Below are 22,952 nucleotides of genomic sequence, written 5' to 3'. Positions count from 1 at the left end.
CTCTCCACATGCAGTGGCATTGGAAGTCAATTGAAAGTAGGAGACGGGGGCAAGACCTAATATAAATCTTGAACAAGTAAAAAAAAATATGGTTATGTTATATCTATACCATGCTATGTCTAACTTTGCAAAAAAAGTGAGGGGACTAAGCCCCCCTTCCTCCCCCGGTTACTATGACATGAGAGCTAAATCACAAAGGGGTATTTTCATTCTTATGATATCTACTTATGAATACATATTATACAATCAAATGAATTATTTAAAAAAAAACACCAACATATTTGTTATCAGACCAGTAAATATGGATGTCTGGTAATTGGTTTACCCCATATGAATTCATAAGCCAAAGTATGCCCTGGACTTGCAGCCATCTGTGCTGCATATTTGTTGGTTTTCTAGGCTATATTACCGAATATGGCCGATGGCAGCATAAGCTTAAAGTACACGTGATCTTTTGGGATGGACCATGATCGTCTCCAAACTTCGCTATCTCCACATCATGAAGGTCACTAGACCAGAAACTATCACCAATGTCGTTCAACTGACTGTCTAATGTGCAGAGATTTTTCTTAAACTTATTGGATTAACCAACGATGTCCGATCAAAAGTATCTGCCCGCGATATCCGATCAAAAGTATCTGCCCGCGATATATACTAGCGGAAAAAAGAAACTGCACATTATATAATGCATGAAAAAACATTTTAAAATTACAATGAACAAATTTTATTTTTTGTAATACTGTTTACACATGTATTCGTAACGACATCTCATAACATATTAATGTCAACGTCGAATAACGTCAATTTCAGCACACTCGAAAGTCACTGTTATTTGAAATTGAATTAACAAAATTAATAACGCGTGTGACCACCATTTGCGTTCACGCATGCTTGACAGCGACGCTTCATTGATGCCACTAAAGTGTTAAGAAATGCTTAAGGGATGTTGTTCCAGATGTTGGTTAAAGCCTGGCCTAAATCAGCCAATGTCACTGGCTGATTTAGTAAACGGCGTAAACGTCTTTCCATTTCATCCCAGACGTGCTCGATCGGCGACAAATCGGGGGAAACAGCTGGCCAAGGCAAGACATCGACATTCTGTTGAACAAACGAGTCCCAGACTACACTATCAACGTGTGGCCTTGCGTTGTCTTGCTGCAGAGTGATGTGATGTTGATGCCTCTGCATAAAGGGTATCACATGACGCTGAATAATTTCATCTCGATAGCGTACGCCGGTAAGATTTCCATTGACAATTATTCAAAGGCTTAATAAATAAAACAATAAAAAGTAAAGGTACCCTACGATATAAAATTCACAACATTAGTATCTCGTGCATCCCCCATTTGCACTAATACATGTACATTAATCCCAGATACACCGAATATTAAAATTAACAACAAGCAAATAAGCATGAAAATTTATTTCCGATAATAAGACTGTAATAACATTTAGTGGCGAGTTTTGTCACAATCTATTTATACAAAGTACGCCCATACCGGCGGAACCCAAGGAACACTACCCATCTACAGGGGCGACCTCCCCTGGTCACTGGCGCGATAGTACCCCCACAGGCAACTGTGGTGGGAACAGTCCTCTAGGTGCCCACCAGAGTGACTGCCACAACCCAAGGAGGAAATCAAGTTCTGACTCGGGCCCTAACTCTTACCTGCCTCCCCTGGTATAACCCACCTGGGGATACCACACCCCACAGAGGTAGCCCCCCCCCCCAAGCTTGCCCTTTGCACCAAGGGTCAAGCCGGTCCTTCATGTACCAATGAAGTGACCCCTGAATCCTCCCCAGCACTGAGGATGGATACCCCCCTAGAGTTTTGAGACAGACATTAGAGAAATCCTCCTTCGTGGTAACCCCGGATTCCGCCAAATGAACTTGTCTCTACGAGTTCACCCGCCACTAAATCGCGATGCACGTGTATGCTTAAACTGTAAATCATTTCACCCACCAAGCCTTACCATATGCATAATTAATGTTAAAGTGCACTTAATAAAGGAACAAAATTGAACATACTAATATTTATTGATCATCTGGGAATACAGTGATGTTTGATGATGAACACACCATGGTTTCAAGGCCCCCCTGAAGGCTATTGAGGAATGCTGCATTGCCTAACTCATTAAGATGTGTTCCGTCATAACGGAACAGCCGCTTTTGAGCAAAAGTGATTGTTGGGTGCCTTACATCTTCGCTAGCCAAGGGTTTTCGGTCCACTTTGCTTCCCATAAACCCTTGGCAGATTTCATTGCGAAAACTCGGTGATGTGGTGGCGCTATCTAGCGAGCAACTTGAGTTGCGCCCCTTGCATAATTACATTTTAATCGAATTAAACAACGGGTTATATACACACTACGGCATTAATACAACCCGAAAACATGTTGACTACCGAATATCGGAACATAATTAACGATGTTATTAAATACGAATTAAGTTATAAACTAGGGAAAGCATGGAATGTTTTATTCATAGTGTTTTATAAGGACCTGTACCAGGAGTGAAAAAGTCGCGATTTATATCAAAGCTTTCATGTCATAAAACCAGGTATCGTTGTCGTAATTATTGCGGACCAAAGAAATTAAATAAAATAAATCTCAATGAACCTTTAAAAGCAATAACCATAAGCAGGAACGTATATACTAACGGGATGGGCAGCTTCTACATTCGCCATGTTTACTTCCCGTGCTATCACGCGAGCCTTGACAAGTTTGTAGAACTATGTTCAATCCCAGTAAAATATATAGGTTTTTTAAGCGATCTGGTTAGACCATCGTTGGCGAGACACTGTACTCGAGAACTTGTGTGTCAATTTGTTAAAAGCACCGAATGATTTACCAAAGATCACACATGTGTTCTCTTTTAAAGTTTATATTTACAAGCACTGCGATTGGATCAGCTACTCGCAGCTGCAGCCAATCATAAAACGGAGCTCGTCACCGAGTTTTCGTAGTGAAATCCGCCAAGGGTTTATGGGGAGCAAAGTGGACCGAAAACCCTTGGCTAGCGAAGATGGGTGCCTTATGACCAGACCCCCCTCTCGTCTAAGAAATTGCTTTACAGCACGATTTACAGCTTTGCGTGTGGCATCAATCTTTACAACGTAATAAGGAGCATTTAATAGTATGAATGAGTTCGACTCCGCACAAAATGCCAAGGTCATTTGAACCCAAGTGTACTACCAGGTAATCTGGTGGCGGATTAGACTTTAACTTATTGTCGAAAATAGGGTCAAAGTCCTTCCATCTCATTCCCCTTACTCCAAACCACAAAATGTTGATGTTCTCGTCTTGTAGGGTGAGATGTTTTCCTCCCGGCCGAATACAGGCACTTCGTGCAGCCCAGTACACAATGGACGATCCCATGACCCATATAACACTCTTACATCCTGCAAATCTTAGTATTTGTTAATGTAGGAACAATAGAAAAAGTGAACAGTAACAATAAGCTACAAGCAAACTTATATGTAGCAGTATTAAAACCTAATATATGAAGTATAAGACTCTGACTTCCAGCGCCCCCATTGTTTAATAACTTGATCAGGGATGCCCCTCATTGCTGCCTCTGTTGCAGCCCTAATACGAAACGAATGCGACTTAAATCGTCCAATCTTACCCTCACAGAATTGCAATGATTTGGCAAGTATAGCTGAAAACTGATAACGTGTCAGGGGTTTGCCATCAAAATGAACTAAGATTGACCTTGACCTAAACCCTGAGCTCGAACCTTTAAATAATTTACCACTGCCCTAACAGGGCATGCCTGACCTCTAGTTTCTGACAAATATAGGGTAGAGGAATGACCTAGTTGATCAGTCTTTGATTGTCTAATTGTGACTTTCACATGTTTACACCCATTAGCCTCAACAATGGCAATGTCACCAAACTGCAAAGGTCTCAAGTTCAGACTTTTGAGTGATTTGCTGGTTAATTCCCCTACTCTCAAGAATCCAAAAAATGCCAAACAGAATGCTGCCTTAAATAAACAAATTTCATAACTATTAAGACAGACTTTTTTTCTAAAGCCTGGAGCAGTGTAATCAGGATATTAAGAGTTATCGGGGCTCGGGTATCGTGTGTTGGGTTTTGTCGGGCTGCTCCTTCTAACAATTTAGTGACTATAAATGACTTGGTAATGTCCGTGAGACCATGAATTTTGTACATATATGACAAGCCGGATATATAAGTTCTAATAGATCCACAGGCTTTCCCTTCTGCAGACATAGAAGCTATAAATTGAATGATATGTTCGAGAGGAGCTGGCCATGAAAGAGGTAACCCATACAAGTACCTGACACGATTGAAACTATCAGAAGCCGTTTTATATGTTTGCCATGTACTCTCTGCCATAGAAGCCATTAAGAGTCTATTGGTTTCCTCGGTCAAAACTGCCAAATCTCTGGGGGTAGTTGTGTTGGTATTGGGTCTGTATATGGAGCCAAAGCCCGAAAACGTGGCCACTGACAACGAGAAATAGAGTCTTTGTATTTGGTGTATATGTACTCGGCCTTAAATGTAATGTTAAAATTGAGGGTATACAGCACCAATTTCCTGACCAATGACATAACCTCAATAGATTTAGATGTTTAATTGTTTACTATGTACACCACTGCCTGGTTGTCAATATGAAATAAGATCTTCTTGTTGGCCAACAAAGGACCCCAAACATGTAATGCAACTACAACTGGAAAGAGCTCTAAATAAGTCATGTCCTGTAGCCTACCTAATTTTTCCCATTGATGCGGCCACCTTCCAAAAGCCCATTTATTGTGAAAAAAAAATACCAAAGCCCCCCGACCTACCACCTGCACTATCTGTAAAATCGTATCATTCATGTGAATCGTATCATTTGAAACCCAGAGCCTACTAGGGAAGAGAGTAATACCATTGTACTGATTCAGAAAGTCTAGCCACATTTCTAAGCCTGACTTCATCCAGGAAGATGTTATCTTGGATTTAGCCTGTTTTACACCAACTGTATCATCAATGAGTCTACGTATGAAGGCCCTACCTGGTGCAACAACCTGGCATGCAAAATTCAAAAGCCCTATGATAGACTGCAAATCTTGTAAGGTAATTGTTGGTGTGAGTAAGGTGGTTTGAAGTTTGGTCCTCAGTTCGTCTAGTTTGCTTGCAGGTAAGCGCATTTGCATAGCTACAGTGTCAAGTTCAATCCCTAAAAAAGTTAAACAGGTAGTAGGCTCAACTGTCTTGTCGTCAGCAATCGGAACACCAAGTCTAGCACAAATGAGGGGAAAAATGTGTAAAGTATGTTTACATATAGAGTCATCTGACCTCCCTAGGAATAAAAAAATCATCCAAGTAATGTATGATGTTTTGACTACCAGATTTCTTGGATGTTAGCCAATGTAAAAATGTACTAAACTTGTTAAATAACGTACACGAAAGCTTCGAACCAAACGGGAGGCATTTGTCGAAAATAATATTTGTCACCTAACTTAATACCTAAAAGATCAAAGTCGCCCGGGTAGATAGGTAATAAACGAAATGCACTCTTGAGGTCAGTTTTGGCCAACAAAGTACCCTGCCCCAGTAACTGAATCATCAGTACCGCTTCATTTATGTTACTATATTTAACCTTGCAAATATCTGGGTCAATAAAATAATTAACCGAGTTAAAATTTGGGTTGGATAGGTGATGAATTAGACGAAAATCCCCGTCCTTCTTAGGTACGAGGCCAACAGGTGAAACTCTAAATGTGGGGAAAGAAATTTCATCATAAGGACCAGCCATCCTACCCAAGCTAACCTCCTTATCTAACTTTTGCTGCACTATTTGAGGAGCATCCCTAGCTGATTTAAGGTTTTTAGCTTCAAAAAAATTCTTGGTCCGGCAAACTGTAATGGAAAACCAAATTTTAAACCTTTTATCAATTGGAGTTTGTCATTCTGAAAGGGGTATGAATCTAACTCAATACATAGGTGGTTATAAACAATGTGTGTTGAACCCAGACTATACAGGGGGATGTGCCCGACAGACTTAGTTTTGCCTCGGGCAATTGGCTTGAGGATGGGGTCCTCCGCAGTTTTCACATCTGTGTCTAAACCTGCAGGGGTTGAATGAGCAGGACCCCCTATTAAAGGCATAGCAGTTGCCGATAGGCCTAGATAGCTTGTTGGCATTTTGACGAGGTTTGAATCCTGCCCCTGCCCCATAAGAGTTGGACCCTGGATACTGGGTTTGGGTTCGGATCCCTGTGGCATTGCAAAAGGGGTAACTAGGCCCATTATTACCTCCCAACATGTCTCTGTCAGATGAGTGTGTAAGTGACTGTTGTAATTGCCCAGGCGAGATAAACATGACCCACAACGCGACATCTATAACCCCCCATGATGATGTTGGATGGCGTTCCATTTTCAATCTAAATTGCTCGTCTTATTTGGCCCAACCCAGATGACCCTGCCTACCAGCTGCCAATCGGATGTTATGCATGTATTTAAGCATATCTTGGGCTTTACCTGGAAACTTTTCGAGATAAATGGACATGAAAATTGTGAATGCAGTTGTCCAGGTGTTTATGTTGTTGATAGACTTAAGGTGTTGTTTTTCGATGACAAGTTGACCATTTTTAATCACGAGTTCCCCTGTAATGTGAGGCTCCGGTCCGTCCGTAAGTCACGAGTCTGTTTTAACAATAATGGTAAGTCAATGAAGGCCCCAGCCCATATCTTTTCGCGGATGGCTAAGGGCACGTGACTTCCTATTGGGTCACCAATGCTCATCTCTGCGGCGGGCCGACTAACTTGCACCTGTTCCCCAGTAATGAGACCCCCAATACACTGATTCTCCACGACAGAGCCTACACTTGACTGATTAAATGCAGAATTTTGAACAGACAATACATCAGGACTAATATTAATGGTTGTACCTGTGGCTGCGGTGCCCACACTGTGCTGCATACTTTGGTCCGTTGGTAACTGACCCTGAGACTGTCTACTGGAGCCTTGGCGAGCCGATGACGGCTGTGGAATGACCTGTGGTGCTGAAGGTACATGATTCAAGCTGGCGTTGAGCGTCCCCCCCCCCCCCCCCCCCCCGCTGTTAGATGCAGGAGCGCATGGTACATCACTTGTCTCGCTCGCAGCCGGTGTAGCCTCGATAACCCTTCGGCTCGGCCTTCGAATTCGTTTCGCCGGGTTCCCCCGTATAGGACACAGACCACAATTATTTTTCCCTCTTATTCCTTTATAAAACAAAAATTCATATAAAAATTTCCACCGGCTCAAATCTATTCAAATTTGGCATAATGACAGACAAACATTAGTCCAACAACATTTCCAAAGGACAGGAAAATCAATCGAGAGGGGGCTGAGATATGGCCCCTACAATAACCCCTACCCTGCAATATCCACTTTCACTTCGGAATATTTGTAAACATTGGCCTCTTTACACCCTTCCTATTGCGCCTTTAAAGATCAATTTTCCCAATTATTTTTAGCTAGTATTTTTTTCAAACCTTCTTCTTTCCATCCATGCCCTAAAAGGCGCCAAATTCGCCCATTTAGCACCCCTGGGAATTTTTGGAAAAAAACATACATTTTAGAATAGAACTACTTGACTGATCAATGAGCACGGGGTAAAAATAGTGGTATGTGACCCGTACGTTTTGGTTACCTTTCTTGTGCTTTTTAGGAGGCATTTCACTAGATGGCGACCGATTAAAATTTTTAACGCTCTGGAAATTTTTTAAGCTGCTCGTCTGCCTTGTAACCGTCGTCTGATAAATCAGCATCTATTAGAGGCTTAGTCGTATGAACAATGAGTATGTGCCAAGATCATAGTCTCAGGGATGTTTGAATTGAACAATGATGCAGAGTTGTCGCGTTTGCACAGGAATTAAAAGCATTTATCACAATATGGTGATAAATGCAATAAAAAACTTTTGTGGTAAAGTTTTGCCAATTAAACTCTGATGCCGAGAACTGTCTCTTACTCTCGGGTTTATCTCGTTCTATTATACAGGCCATTAATGTATTTCAATGGCCCGCCGTGCAGTTGCGCGTTCTGTGCACTGTCTCTCAGAAAAGCGAGTAATGCTTATTTAAAGGTGATAGGCAAATAAAGCTCATATTGTAAAAGGAAACAAATCTTTCGTGAACTGCGCTCTGCCTGGACCACACCAACTGATCTTAAGGGTTCTTGAACAGATATTAGCGGCGTTTTACTCAATTGGTTTTACGCTTTTTATAAGCAGCTAAAAGCAGGGAACCGATAGAAACGTGTCGTTTATTAAAACACATCCGAAAAACATAATGATTTTGAACACGTGCATCAAGCATTATAATGAATAGTAATAATTACTCGTTCGATGTGATTTTTTAAAAAAGAAATGAACAGTTGAGCATTTTAAACGGCAGTAGTAGCGAATTAAAACCTGACTTTTTTTCTCAAAAATTTAGCAGACTGAAAATATGCTAGAGAGGTCGTTAATATATGCTAAATAGGGTCATCAAACGAATAGACGGTTCTGAATAATGTCAAGAGATCAGAAATGCAACTGTTGAGCAGATGGAATGAATTCACCAAGCAAGATGGTTTGGAAACAAGTGTATTTATCTTAACGCTTTTTTCTTGAGAAGCGAAACCATTTTCTAAGAAAAGGTATGAATTTATTAGTGAAAAACAATAATTTGACTTCGATTAATATTTGACAGAAATGCAGCTTATCAAAAATCGAATACAAATCACTTTAATTCAATTAAGCTCATTGTCAGTATACAAATCTTCACAAATTGTGCGTTCAAGAGCATCATCACCTCTAAGAGATTTAGATACAGTAGCATAATTGCATGTCAAATATGAAAATCGGCGCTTATTAACTACAATTAAAAGAAAATATTTCTGTAATCCAATACTTGAGAGAGTGAAGTAGCATAACAAATGGAGTCTTAAATCAATAAAGTTTTTAGATCAATTGCAGAAATTAACAAAGTTAAATTGAAATTTTAAATTCTAGCTAAAACTCAGACGCCTTTAAAAGAGCATAACAAAATATAAATTGAACTAAAATATAGTATCTCGGTATCAGGTTTCTTTTCTCCAAGCTAAAAAAAAATTAGAAAACCATTGTTTGTGGTTACATTGGAAGACATCGCTTTAGTTATTGGATTTCCAAAGAAGGGGAACCAAAATTATCAATGTTTTCATAAACAAAGCCGTGTTCCGGAATAATTTGAACTGTACTTGGCGCCTTCCCCGGCTCTCGTCGTCGCTTATCGGGAAACCAAACAACAATTTTGGCAAATATTATTCAGGCACATAATAATAATTGTAAAAATGATAAGAACAATCTTTTCTCTCTTTTGAAACGAAATATTGTGCTTTGATAAAAAATCGGGCTTAGTATTCCTTATTGTAAAAAACTCACTAAAAAGATTGTCAAATTTGGTTGTGGATAAGTAAAACGTTTGCTTCTCTGAAAAAGAATTGAAGCATTAACAATGCTCGCTGTGTAAAAGTTCAGCAATATTTGTAAAATTTATCATTTAGAGGGAAACATTACCAGATGTTAAACTATTACAACCCAAAGACAAATCACACTCGTCCTTGCTACAGTCACAAATGTGTTGGCAGTTATCTCCGTAAGTAGGGTAAGGGCATATTGATGTACAGTTTAGTCCTGTATACCCAGATATACATTCTGTAACAACATTTTAACACAATCTGTGAATAGACTATGTTAATCCGCACGTTTGTTACTGTTACATCGATTTCAAATAAAAACATTTTTCAATAGGGCACTTGGTAATATTATGGTTTGCTTTTAAATGATCAATTATAAACAGATAGAATTTGAAAACTTACTATCGCACATATTGATTGTAGAGTTCCAGATATAACCTAAACAACAACCTTTGAAGTTCCTATAAATGGGAAAAAAAATTGATAAATAAAATTATATATATAACAAAAAATTTGATCGGTATGATTACAACCGTTTACATTATCATTTTTTTTGGTGAATGATGCAGTATATTTTTTATTTCTGTTGCGAGTAAAACAATATACTTACTCTGAACAAATTGGAATGACCGCATGATTTCTACCGAGACAGACAAACAAAAACAAAAGTGTCCAGTTAACATTCCGATAGTCATCTCTGTTGCAAAGAAGTATCACATTTGTTCGAAACATGAACAAATTAGATAGAGCCAGTTTTGATCTGCTAGATATTCTGATCGGCAAAGGAGTCAGAGCTTCCTTCCTTGTTTTTAGGTTATCGGAATTACTGACATATCATGATTAACGCTTTCGAGTTGTCAGAAATAAAAATATGTTTTGAAAACAATAGAGTTCCTCAATCAATAAAGATTTTCATATTTATCTTACAGAATCGGAAAAATAAGCAAAAAAGCCATACCTTCAAAATAGCTTAAACAAAACATTTTGAATAGTACAATAATATTCGACTACTACTGTTTTAAATAATTATGCTTTTTGATTATAAATTATAGATAGCCCTTATACTTTTTTGAATCCCATAAAATAATATTTTCATGTCCAAGATGTTTTTCTTAAATGTTTTACTCACAACCTATAAAAATAGAATTATTGATGATAGTGTGTTAAGTTGTTAGGGATAATGTGTATCTAGTATAAATTTACATGTACAAATTATATCCCTCGTTTGAAATTAAAGAACTTTAATATTGAATGTACATATATGAGTAAATATACCGTATATCCAGTAATTTTCCCTTTTTTCACGACTTCTTTAAATCGCAAAAAATTAAATACGCAGAAATTATATCCTGTATCATTTTCCATAAGAAACTTTTCAAATTGCAGAAAATGACATATTAAAAATGATACAGATTTCCCCCATTTTTGCAAAGTATGTGAAACGCAACCCCCCCCCCCCCCCCCGATATAAGGTATTAAAGTCCTATTTACACTACAATCACAGGATCCACAGCTTGGCATCTATGATTGCCAAATATCAATAAATGGCCGGTTATTTACGAATTCTAAGGTGTGGGTGTTTTACTGTTTCAAAATTAAAAATATTTGGGAAAATATGTTACACTTGTTTTGAAAGTAGACATGTGAAAATACAATTTTGAAAAAACTGTGTTATAGTGAAGGATGAGAACCTCGTTAGTTGCTAGAACTTGTGTTCAAACCCACTGTATATCATAAATACATTAAAACATGTTCAAACCAAAAATTGTGTAACTTACAAAAGTGAATTAAGTACACTTGCGATTTATTTTTCTGAAGCAATATCAATGTTAAACTTTGATCAAAATCGTGTTGTATAAGGTTCAGCAAGCTTCCTCAAAAATTGAGTATTTCAAGTGGGTTTTCCACAAAGTTCCGGATTAAAAGTCAACAACATTTTGAAATCAATCTTTTAAAGATTAGTTCCCATACAAAACTAGATACACTATAAATCTATTTGATATATAACTTATTGTTATGCATTTGCTTATCATAACATATGTGGTTGAAAAGTACATTTTTAAGAGTAAAGAGAATGAGTGTATCCTCTGAAAAAAATATATATAAAAACTTTTGTAATGTGTTTTGTTCAACGTTAATAAGCAAAATTTTTTAACATCAAAAATGCTTTTAATAGTTATATCTGGATAAAAGAAAAGAAAACCAAAATAATTGTATATATTTGCAGACTTTATTTAAAATGGACAGAAAAAAATACAACCCTTTTTAGCTCACCATTGTAATAATAGATACAATTGTATCTTTTATTACAATGGTGAGCTAAGAAGGTTTGCACAATATTTTATTGTGGTTTTTTTTTTCACTTTAAATTATTATGAGTGCATTTTAGATGCTTGATATTTGCGTACATAAATTCTAATTTCCCTCTATAAGAAAATAAACTTTAATATCAGTGTTTTTTCATAATTTGATTTACTGTACAAGCTAATCAAGTTGTGGGATACCGCCTGGTTCAGTGTAATTTGTGCAAATTTCACTATTTTGATATGCATATAATAATTACGCTGTCTGGTTTTGATTGTTGTCATGAGAGTGTTAAAAATGTTTTTGATGCACTACATGGTATCAACATTATTCATAAGCATGAACGAAGACAATTTGTGTTTCTAAACAAAACAAAATGTGAAAAATGAGGATTTAATATTAACAAGATAGAGTTATTGTTTTACATAGAAAATAATCAAAAATATAAAAACACAAACATAAAGACGAAGTGGTTACAGACTAAAATTCATCTAGTATATACTTAAAGAGACAGTACGGCGAATCTTATTACAAAACCGACTTGAAAAAAAAAATTCTAATTCGTTATAGTATTTTTGTACTACTTATGAATGTATAAACTTCAATTACAAAGTTCTCCATGAAATAAATCTAATATTTCATTAAAATTAATAATTGCGTATAACCTATATTTAGGTTACATATATACACATATTTACATCGCAACGTGTTACGGTGTAAGCCTTCTATACTAGTACGCATGCGTATCTACTGTAAACAGAACAAATACAGGGCTTGCGAAGATTCTCCTTTACATGTTTGTTGATGCAAATATGCCTTTTCTACTTTTCCCGGGTAATAATTGTTCAAAGTTTTTAAAATAACCACAATAATTATTTTGTAAGCATGTATTTTACGTGTTTCTCATAGGAGTTGCTACAACCTAAATTCATTTTTCTAAATGAGGCCCATTCAGGGGTTATTTGACGTATTGATGTCTGTTCGTTTTAAGATGAACTTAAAATTGGTAAACCATTTATAAATTATCGAGTAAGTGAGGATGTGTTCCGTTTAGAGAGCCCTTTAACCTCGTATACCTTTATGACCGTAGTCTGACGAAGATCGTGTAGTTTTCAGCACGTGTGAATTACTGTCAATCAAAGTCCACGTGGTACAAATAAACGATTTAAGATTATTCCGGTTTGTACGCCCCTTAAATTTCCGGAATCTCATAATAACGTTAATTAAGTATGTGAAAGGGATTTTTATGTATTTCAACTACTACAATCAACGTCATTTCTTATTTCCTAACGATACAATAGGTAAATCTGAAGTCATTCACTCATGTTTGCAGCTGTACTGTCTCTTAAGATTCTTATGTCATTTATAGATATAAAAAATATTGAAGAATATAAAATTCCTAAACATAACAATAGCCTATTCACAAACATGTTCGAGAAATAACTTCATATGTAGTCTTTATTCGTAAGTTGCCTTTGTAAACCTCAAAGTTATTGAATAAAATCATGAGTTCACATCACGATAAATCAAACAGTGCAAAGGCGTGCTTTCGACCCAGTTATGGTTCTTAAAAATACAAATTATAAAACACATTGAATTAAAATCTGTGTGTATCCAATATATAAAGGGAAAATTAATTTCATCCTCAATTGCTTCGTAAGTTGAATGAGATGTTTTGAACGATGGCAATGCTTAAAAAATATTTTATGGTGAACTCTAACCATAACTTGATTATTTTGTAGTCGAAACTATTCTGTTTCGTTGTTAAATTTCCTTTTTAGGCGGAAGCGCTTATTGCAATTGCTTTCATGACCTACTACGGCACAGGTCAAATTTCTCCCCTCTTTATGGTACCTCCAACGGATGTTACTTAAACAAAGGGCATACAACTCGCCAAACAACACCGCCCTTTACATTGGTCGACTTCCGTTAGACATGTAAGTCGTTTCGGTTTTTAACAATTAAACTTTAAATGATATTAACCAATACTTTATCCGTTTATAAAATCAATATCAATTTGTTTTTAGTGAAAAATGCCCAAGAGTAAAGATATATAATAAATGTTAGATAAATTTACCTTTATTTGTAGAGGAACGAACGATAACTCTTGATTTAATATGCGATGTAAACAAAGGCAACGTGGTCAGACGCTGGAGAGATAGGTCATTGTTTTTGCAGGATTAATCAAAAGATGCGCAGGTAATGAATGGTTTTTTTAACAACAACGATTTGTAAAGTTCTATTTGAAAACGGAAGATTAGAATGATAGAATTATTTGCTCCGCGCAATAATCGAACACATTTCAGATAGTTAAAACAACAGGTGGTGATAGGTGGGGGCCCCAGCAACAGTTTCTGTGCAGGCTCAAAATAATTTTTTTTTTAGGTCAATTCGATGTTTCTAAAGAGAACGTTATAGGACACGATTATCAAATACCTACATATGTACATTTTGTTATTTTTATGAAGTGAAACAGATATTTTTTCTTGTAATACACAAAACTAAAATCTTATTTCTGACGTCTTGAACATCAACATGATCAATTGGGTTGCATTCCCTCTTGCAAAGCTTTCGAAGCACGACTCTTGGTGAGAGAATGGGTTGCATAATGAAGTATATCGCGTCCTTTAAAGAAATTACTTTACTCGTCCGGATATATAATATATTTCATCTGTATCTCAGATTCTTATAGTTTGATCAATGCGATGGAAATATTAAATGTTGCCGCATAGTATTGCATAGATCTTAAATGACATAAAAAGTGAGCAACCCGTTAAACCGGTTGCTTAGCTGCTGTGCATAAAAAGTATCTTCTGTGTGAATGCATGCACGAGCTATGATTTGAAAATGTTTACAAATTAACAGACGATTCATCTATTAGTGCTATTAATATTTTTTAAATACATGTATATCAAAACTTTTAAAAAAAAAATCAAAATTATTAATGAACATGTATGCAGTTATATGTTCATCTATATATATTTTTAAAAAGTAAGTATAATTATGCATTGTAGTACGTACAAGTATATAAAACATAATGAAACATGTTTAATTATTTTCTCGGATAACATGTTTTTTTCGTGTACAAATTATTCACACCTTCTCATATACTTAATTTACAGTGCTTACACATCACATATTCACTTCATTTAATATAAAGATATAAACACAGTCACATACCGTAGATAAACATTCAGATGTACAGACAAGTGTCTACACCGACAAACAGACATATATATGCACAAACAATCTGGAATACTTTTTTTTATCAACCATGGAAGTTTGAGTATTTTTAGTTAAATAGTGCAGGAGGGGGGGGGGGGGTGGGGGTGAAGAGGGTGGAGAAAGAGAAGGGAACACTTGCTATCAAAAAGTCATACCTATGCAGGAGGATACATAATAGTAAACTTATATTTTCTTTTGCCATAATTTGCTTACAATTTCCTTGCAACTATTATAAACACATTTTATAACAAATCACAAGTAGTTTATAAATACTTTTCATACTCAGCAAATCTACGAATCTTAAGCAACAGTGGTTTCTCAATATGTATCCCATGAGCGTTGAAAGTTTACGGACATTCTTATATTTACTAGCAAAAATAAATTGTTATACTGTAAGATTCAATACGTTTTGAAGTCTTAAACATATTTTTGTTTTTCAATTTATCAAAAAGTAAAGTTTTTTTAATCAAATGTCATTAAAAAATTAAACTTGCTTCTTAACTATTCTTCAAAGCAGAGCTACTTTTCTTTGACATGAAAACAGACCACAAATAAATGTTCTATAGTATTTTTATCTTGATTACAGAAAGAGCAGGCCGGCGAATTAATTATATTGAGTTTAAAAGGTACTCAATTGTTGGCAAAATTCTATGTAAAATCTAGAATTGCAACCACTCAAATTTGGATTCTTTTGAGTTTTAAATGGAAGTTCAAAATATTATTCCATTCTATTTCTGTATAAGCAAATCCAGTTTCTGTCCACTTCTTTACTGAACGAATTGATTTTTTTTGTTATCGATGAGTACATAATACATATCCTTACATCCTTTGCTTTGTTTGTAAAAAATACTGAGGGATAGCATGTCCTTCATTGTGTTGTTCAGTCTGACGCACTACAAATTGTATCAGAGCATAGCTTCAAAGCGTTACTTACATAAATCTATCTAGCAGAATGAGTCCAGTTCATAATAGTTCCGCAGAAATACACAGGTTACAGAATAATTCGACGCGGACAAAAACCTAGCACAAAAATAAGGCATGTAAGTCATCTTATAAGTCATCTTATAAGGCATCCCATGCTGATGATGTTCATAACTCCTGTCTGGCACCTATCTTCTGAAACAGGTCTTTCAGACAGTGCTCAATTGCGCCAGCTCTGCCTTTCGTAACGGATGTGGTGGTTGTTCCTGTGGCTTGGTCCACGCATATACCGATGTATTTCCATTTAAAGCCCATGAGTTTTCCTTTAAACGACCAACTCACGATTTTCCCATTGCCGCGGTCAAACTGAAAAATATGAAAATCATTGAAGATGCTTCAAGTGAGGGCCTTGATATCGATTAACAAGGTTGTCGAAAAACAATGCTACAATTTCCATATTCATTACTTTTAAAAACGGTTTATGATGATGTGAATAATAACATATGGCTTTACTTGCATAGAATGCAAGTCCCGCTTTTGATTTTCCAGGATTAATTGGTTGTAGTTTACTTAAATATGCTTACGTTTTGTAATTTATGTGTTTTAGATAAATATTCCATCATAAGATTATTCCAACTGGTATTGTATTATATTGCTTTAAAGTATGTGTAAAGATTAAATGATCTGTAATGATATCTGGTGATATTGTATTTAAATATACAAAATATGTTTAAATATTGATTTCATAAGTGTATTTATGTACATGTATATAAAGGAATTTATGTGATCTAAATGCTTATAGTTTTATGTATTATATTTTAACTACGTTACAATTAATTAGTCATATTTGTATAGTATGAGGATTAAAGGGTCTTTTGGAGTTTTTTAAACTCAAACCGCAATTTTGGCTCCAAATTGGCTTGTATCGGAAGTTTTGCCCACCTCCACCCCTTCTATCCTCCTTACTAAATATTATTATTTGTTTTTTTGTTTTATTGGTATGGATAACTTCTTTTTGTAAAAGGTGTGGGTTATTTTTTGGGCCCCACCTTCTGCTGCATTGTTGATAATTTACTAAATGTATGCAGTCTCACATTTTCATTTTTATATTCAGTATAACTTCATCTGGCATTTTTGAAAAAAAAAGGTCAAGGTCGACACCATTATGGTCACTGAAATCTGAGCTCTCTACTTTTTGCGTGTAGTGCATCAAATATCATGAATTGAGTGTTTATAATTGTTCCATGGACTTTTAAGTGTTTTTGAAGTGTTCGTTCGAAAACGTGAGTCAATATTAGCCTTTCTTGACTTTTTTTTCTGTGAACATTGTATGTCTGTAAAGATTGACATCTACTCACGATCAGTATCAACATGCCGGAACACAAAAACGAAAACAGGTCCAGCAAACCCAGCTAAAAAAAAAGAAACCGAATGACTCCTTAGGATCTGTATCTGATGCAGACAGTGACATTTCTGTCCTCAGCAACATATTAGAGAATGCGTCAAGCAGTGAAGAAAGTTTGCACAGGGTCACCAGTGTTATACTTGGAAATACACTTATCAAGAACGCTCTGGCGATGGAGCTTGTTCCTGAAATTGACAGAATGAGAGCTGAAATAAAAGACCTGCATCGCCAAATTGACGATCTATCTCAGTATTCCAGAAAAAATTGTCTAAAATTTTCTGGCATTGCAGAAAGCCCACACAACTCAAAAGGAGACCCAGAAAACACAGACCAATTGATCCTCAACCTATGTAACAAAGTAATCCTGAAGTCCACTGGCACCACCCTCAACCCATGGACCATCAGTAACTCACATCACCTTGGGCCAAAGCCACGCTCCCGCAACGACCCACCGAGAGACATCATCGTAAAGTTCGTGCGGTACCGTGACCGTGCCCTCGTGTATGGCAATAAGAAAAATCTCAAGAACTACAACAACAACCCCTCGAGTGGATATAAGGTTTTCGTCAATGAGGCACTGACAAGACTCGCGCCAGGATGTTTTCGCGTCTGCGTAAGTGCAAAAGAGATGGCCTAATTGACTCGTGTTGGACATATGAGGGAATTATCTTCGTCAAAAAACCGCAAGGTGGTCCCAAATCATTGATCAGAAGTGATGATGATGTGCTGTCCATTGAACTTCTTGGTGAACAGCGTACATAGATCCTGGAAACTTCGGAAGTGTAACCACTATTCCTTGTCAGCTGATTATCAGCTGTTTAAATCCTAATGTCAAGGCCATTCTCAAACTCTTTCGTTTCACATTGTATAGGTAAACGATATGATGTCATTTCCATTACACGCAAACATTCCTACATGCTTCTATCATAGCTTTTTTGTCATGTATATATGTTTATTTTTCTTTGTTTAATTTTTTCTCACAATTTTTCCATTCCGGAATTTGTTGCTCTTTGTTGGTACCGGTTCCTATATTTTCTGTCTTTTGTATACATCCGACTACTACTTGTGTCCATGGCCATGCTGAATAATATGTTCATCATTGTTTTTGATACTTTTGATTGAAAAAAAAACTTAATTTATTCTAGGCCATGGACATTAATTATTCCAAGGTATGTTCAGCTTTTCTTGATATGTTCTAAATACGACGCAAGCAACGGCGTTATTGTAGAATTATTATTAATTCTTGGAGGTGTTGAAAAAAACCCTGGGCCTAGCTCAGATTTGCCAAATGTTAAACTTAGTTCTATTCGTATTGCACACAACAATGTATGTAGTTTATATCCAAAAGTGGACATTGTTACTGCTGAAATGTCTAATTTTGATGTTATATGTATAAGTGAAACACATCTTGACAACTCTATTCATAGTGACTCAATTGTAATTAATGGTTTTCACCCTCCTCTTAGGAAAGACAGAAATAGACGAGGAGGAGGTGTTGCAATATACATTTCAAGTTATTTATCTTTTATTGAACGAACTGATTTATCAACCCCTGGTTTAGAAATTCTATGGGCTGAATTTAATGTTAATTGTAAAAAAATTCTTGTTGGTGTTTTGTACCGACCACCAAGTGCTCTGGCAGATTATTGGAACCTTTTTTGTTCAAATCTTGAAAAAGTAGCACAATGTGAATTACCAGCTGTGTTTTTATATGTTTTTTAGGAGATTTCAATGTCAATGTCTTGAGTGATCAAGGTTTTTCCTCATCACTCAGACATACTACCTCAGGTGTTCCCCAAGGATCTGTTCTTGGTCCATTTTAATTTTATTATATATTAATGACATGTCTTATGATATATCAAACAATCTTCGTCTTTTTGCTGATGACACTTCTATATATGTTATTGTTGACAATGACACATAGGCTGTAACAAATTCACTTGTTTCTGATCTTGACAAAATATGTAAATGGTCTGACGTATGGGCAGTTGATTTTAATCCCAGTAAAACCAAAAACCTTGATTTCAGTAGAAAAAATATATCTCATCCCCCTGTGCAGTTTGGTGTCCATGGTCCATTTATACAAAAAGTTGATAGTCACATCCATCTTGGTGTAAATCTCCAATATGATGGAGGTTGGAAACAACATATTAATTCTATTCATGAAAAAGTTTGTATAAGGTTAAACCTATTGAAACTTGTTAAATATAAGCTATGTAGATGCTCTCTAAAAATATATATTTTTCATTTATAAGACCAGTTTTAGAATATGCTGATATAGTTTGGGATATTTGTTATGATAGAGAAGTTAAACTTCTAGAAGATATTCAAGTAACTGCTGCAAGGATTATATCAGGTCTTAGAAGTAACTCATCCAGGTCAGATCTATATGATGATTTGGGTATTGATCTACTATCAGATAGAAGAAAGGTTCATAAACTCATATTATTTTATAAAATGGTCCATGGTCTTGCTCCCAAATATCTTCAGGATATACTTATGCCATGTACACCGCAAAATAATTACTCACTAAGACACCAAGATGATTTTAAATTTGTTATACCCCAGATAAAAACAACTGCCTTTATGAACAGTTTTCTACCTTCATCTATAAAATTATGGAATGAATTACCTCTTCACATTAGAATTTTACCAACTGAGTCTTCATTCAAAACAGCCAAACAAAACATATTCTTTAGAAAGCCAAACAAACTTTATGACTTTGGAAACAGACACGCAATATGCAAATATTATACATTGTCAGATAAGAAATAATGCAAGCAATTTAAATGCTGACCTATTCAATCATTTTTTGTGTGAAAATTCTTTTTGTGATATGTGTGGTTATGTATCTGAAAATGCTTATCATTATTTTTTTGTCTGTCCACATTATGATGCACAGAGGCAAGCTTTTATACAGTCAATAAGTAATTTACACTTAGATATCCCCATCTCTCTGGACTTATTGTTATATGGGGACAGTAGTTTGCCTTATAACGAAAATGTTGCTATATTTAAGATTGTACATGATTATATATTAGCTACCAAAAGATTTAAGTTTTAATGCATTATTCACAGTGTCACTCAAACAGCTGAACTGATACCTTTCTACAACTATTTTTCATTTTGTACATAAATAATACCCGGTACCAAGCATTTTGATTCCACTTATTTTTTCCTTTATTTTTCTCTACTATATTCTATTGTTACATTGCACCATCAATGTTTGTCAAATTGACTGTTAAAGGAGAGGGCTCAAATAGGCATATTGCCTGCTGCCCAATCCTATTATGTAATATTTTTTACATAATAAAATATTGTTTAAATAAAAAAAAATCTGGCATTTTCAATAAATGCTCTTCACACAAGCCATAGTTTTTCTTTATCAAGGTAGCAGCAGAACAGAGCGGCAAATGTGCTTCAGGTCATATTCAACAGTAATAGTAATGTAGGGTTTACCAGGATTTAAGAGCACATAACTGTGTTTATTCATGATGCGATACATTAATATACGGTGTAAATTTTAACTTGTAAGTGTATCCTATTATATCATTGTGTATTCTTGCATTATCAATAATAGTTACACTGTATTTATGTATGTAAAATAACAAACTGTCAACCATCAACCATCTCAAATATCTCAATGTATCATTGCAGTTCGAGTTATAAGAATGTACCGATGTCACATAAGAAATAACCAATAAAATGATATGTGATTTTATTACCCATATGTTGACAAATGACATATGATATAAATTTGGTTCGACTATGATCATTTTATAGAGGTAATTATTTTTCAGGTATAAAATAGGTAGGTTAGAAATGATTCTTATTTTCATTATTTATTGATTGAAATAATTTGACGATACCAGTTTCTAAAGTAAAAGGAATAAGAGCTAATTTACTTAAAATACTTCACAAAGGATTTTAAAACATATAATGATTTATCACAAGCAACAATTCGCTTCTAATTCAGAAATAGACAGAGGTTTTAAAGCCAGTCAGTCAGCTGATACTCATTAACAGATTTTTATGTTAGGAGAGCTAGATGGTCGTGGCCTTAAGAAAAATTCGAACTTTAAAGTAAAAATTTATAGTTTCTTTCTGTACTTAATAAGTTAAAGCTAAAGCTAAACAAGTCCTTTGTAAAAATTTAAGGTAGATCTAATGGTCCATTTTGTTAACCCCCCCCCCCCCCCCCAGCCACCTTAAGGGAAAGAAGAATTAAGATATTGCGATGAAAGAGAGACAGAGAGAGACAGAGACAGAGAGATATTTTTAACCTGCCCTGATCCAGATGTTCCTCCAATTGCATTTGCAAGGGATTCTGCAGAGGAAATGAACGATCCTAAGTTCTTCAGAGCATTTCCTGATGACACCTTAAAAGGTGCAAATATATTTAAACCAATAAAATTTAATTTTACAGAAATGTGTTACTTACTTGTATATTCTTATCTAAAATTCAAATGTTGGGTAAAATCTAAAATTGAAAATAATATTTATCTGCGTACCACTATATTAATACGTCTGTCTGACTGCAAGCTATTTGTTTTTCAATATTGATATCTATGGTATAAAAAGCAAGTTCCTGACACAAAGGTTGTCGGGGACTTGAAGGTACCAGTTTTTTAATTGTTTTTTGGGGGGTCTTAGATAGCTCTAGGCTCTCGGTCAGTTATGTAAATCATTAGTTATTCGTTTATTTTAAAAAGACGAGTTTTAAATAACGAAAGATGACTTATAACTTAATGCTACATGTACTCAAATGTAACACAGAACACATGTTTCTAAAGAACTTACCATGACCAATCCGTTTAATAGCACAATGCACAGCAGAATAAGGGATTTACGCAATCTTGCATCGCTAGTTTTTAACATGGCGAACACGGTTATTTTCTTTGTATTCTCTGGAATTTATATAAAATGTGTTACACAAAACCTAGTTTCGTTTTAATGTTTACTATATATTACAATTCACCGACCAGTAAATGAGAGAGAAAAAAGGGAACCTTGGCTTTGTTGCATGGATGACTTGATTCTCCGTCGTATTTCCACAAATATTTTGTAAGCTGATACTTTAATCGACTGCTCGCCGAAAACTATATTGATCAAAAGGGTCATGGTCAAGCATAATTATGAACTGAATTTTAAAAAAAAGATTCGTAAAGTCATTGCAAAAGGGTACCTGCACTATGTTTGCTTACGTTATGACTTTAAAGAAAAATAAAACAGATAATAGCCGTAAATGTTTATGCATGTCTTTAGTGGGTTTGCTGTGTTGATCAGATGTGTAATGTTTCGATAACCTTATTTCTACCATTTTTTATCTATAGATAGACCAAAGAGAATTATTAGTAAAAAAAATCAATATTTACATTTCATAAAAATGTTACTCAAATTAATCAAACGTTTGAGACGATATGCCCCAGCTTTTCAACCAAATTTGTCATAAAGAGACCTGATCTACCATTTTGTTTTAACCCGACGCACAGAAACACAAATGTTTTTGTCAATATTAAAGCAAAACAAACCAATATTTTTAAACTTAGTAACAAAATATCTATACAGCACCGACATTTTCATAAATTATTTGATATTCATAAATACCTCAAGGTTCTAACGATGTTTATAGTTCTATTGCACATTAAGCTCCGCCATAATAAT

At 35.4% G+C, this 22,952-nt stretch overlaps 3 protein-coding genes across 4 annotated transcripts; all 3 read right to left on the bottom strand.

The window, feature by feature from the left end:
• Nucleotides 1-3,120: 3,120 nt before the first annotated feature.
• LOC128185011 (uncharacterized) lies at nucleotides 3,121-7,670 on the bottom strand. The gene is made up of 3 exons (XM_052854682.1): nucleotides 7,634-7,670; nucleotides 6,900-7,178; nucleotides 3,121-4,469 (listed from the first exon to the last, which is right to left on the bottom strand). Exons 1-3 carry the CDS (start codon nucleotides 7,668-7,670, stop codon nucleotides 3,952-3,954), a joined length of 834 nt encoding a protein of 277 aa, XP_052710642.1. The 3' UTR covers nucleotides 3,121-3,951.
• A 1,461-nt stretch (nucleotides 7,671-9,131) lies between these two features.
• LOC128185018 (uncharacterized) lies at nucleotides 9,132-10,165 on the bottom strand. The gene is given in 5 exon segments (XM_052854687.1): nucleotides 9,132-9,294; nucleotides 9,296-9,446; nucleotides 9,534-9,671; nucleotides 9,836-9,894; nucleotides 10,044-10,165. Coding segments are annotated over 5 exon segments (633 nt in total).
• Nucleotides 10,166-14,748: 4,583 nt separating this feature from the next.
• Nucleotides 14,749-22,952, bottom strand: LOC128185023 (uncharacterized). Of its 2 annotated transcripts, none has more exons than XM_052854693.1 (4): nucleotides 22,896-22,952; nucleotides 22,089-22,195; nucleotides 21,572-21,667; nucleotides 14,749-16,249 (listed from the first exon to the last, which is right to left on the bottom strand). In XM_052854693.1, the coding sequence occupies exons 2-4, from the start codon at nucleotides 22,164-22,166 to the stop codon at nucleotides 16,052-16,054; spliced, it is 372 nt and encodes a 123-aa protein (XP_052710653.1). In that variant the 5' UTR covers nucleotides 22,167-22,195; nucleotides 22,896-22,952; the 3' UTR covers nucleotides 14,749-16,051. The 2 variants fall into 2 exon arrangements, with proteins under 2 accessions (XP_052710653.1, XP_052710651.1); XM_052854691.1 differs by lacking the exon at nucleotides 22,896-22,952 and adding an exon at nucleotides 22,298-22,363.

Source organism: Crassostrea angulata, chromosome 5 (assembly GCF_025612915.1).
Source record: "Crassostrea angulata isolate pt1a10 chromosome 5, ASM2561291v2, whole genome shotgun sequence".
In the NCBI taxonomy this organism is placed as follows: domain Eukaryota; kingdom Metazoa; phylum Mollusca; class Bivalvia; order Ostreida; family Ostreidae; genus Magallana; species Magallana angulata.
This window is presented reverse-complemented; position numbering and strand designations above follow the sequence as displayed.

Coding starts and splice junctions, on each gene's coding strand:
- LOC128185011 (XM_052854682.1), bottom strand. CDS start 7,670: ATGCCTCCTAAAAAGCACAAGAAAGGTAACCAAAACG. Junction 7,179..7,633: donor CAAGAAAGGTAACCAAAACG/TACGGGTCACAT, acceptor GTCTGTGTCCTA/TACGGGGGAACCCGGCGAAA. Junction 4,470..6,899: donor TGTGGGCACCGCAGCCACAG/GTACAACCATTA, acceptor TCTCGTTGTCAG/TGGCCACGTTTTCGGGCTTT.
- LOC128185023 (XM_052854691.1), bottom strand. Junction 21,668..22,088: donor TATTAAACGGATTGGTCATG/GTAAGTTCTTTA, acceptor GCACCTTTTAAG/GTGTCATCAGGAAATGCTCT. Junction 16,250..21,571: donor GAACATCTGGATCAGGGCAG/GTTAAAAATATC, acceptor CATATTTTTCAG/TTTGACCGCGGCAATGGGAA.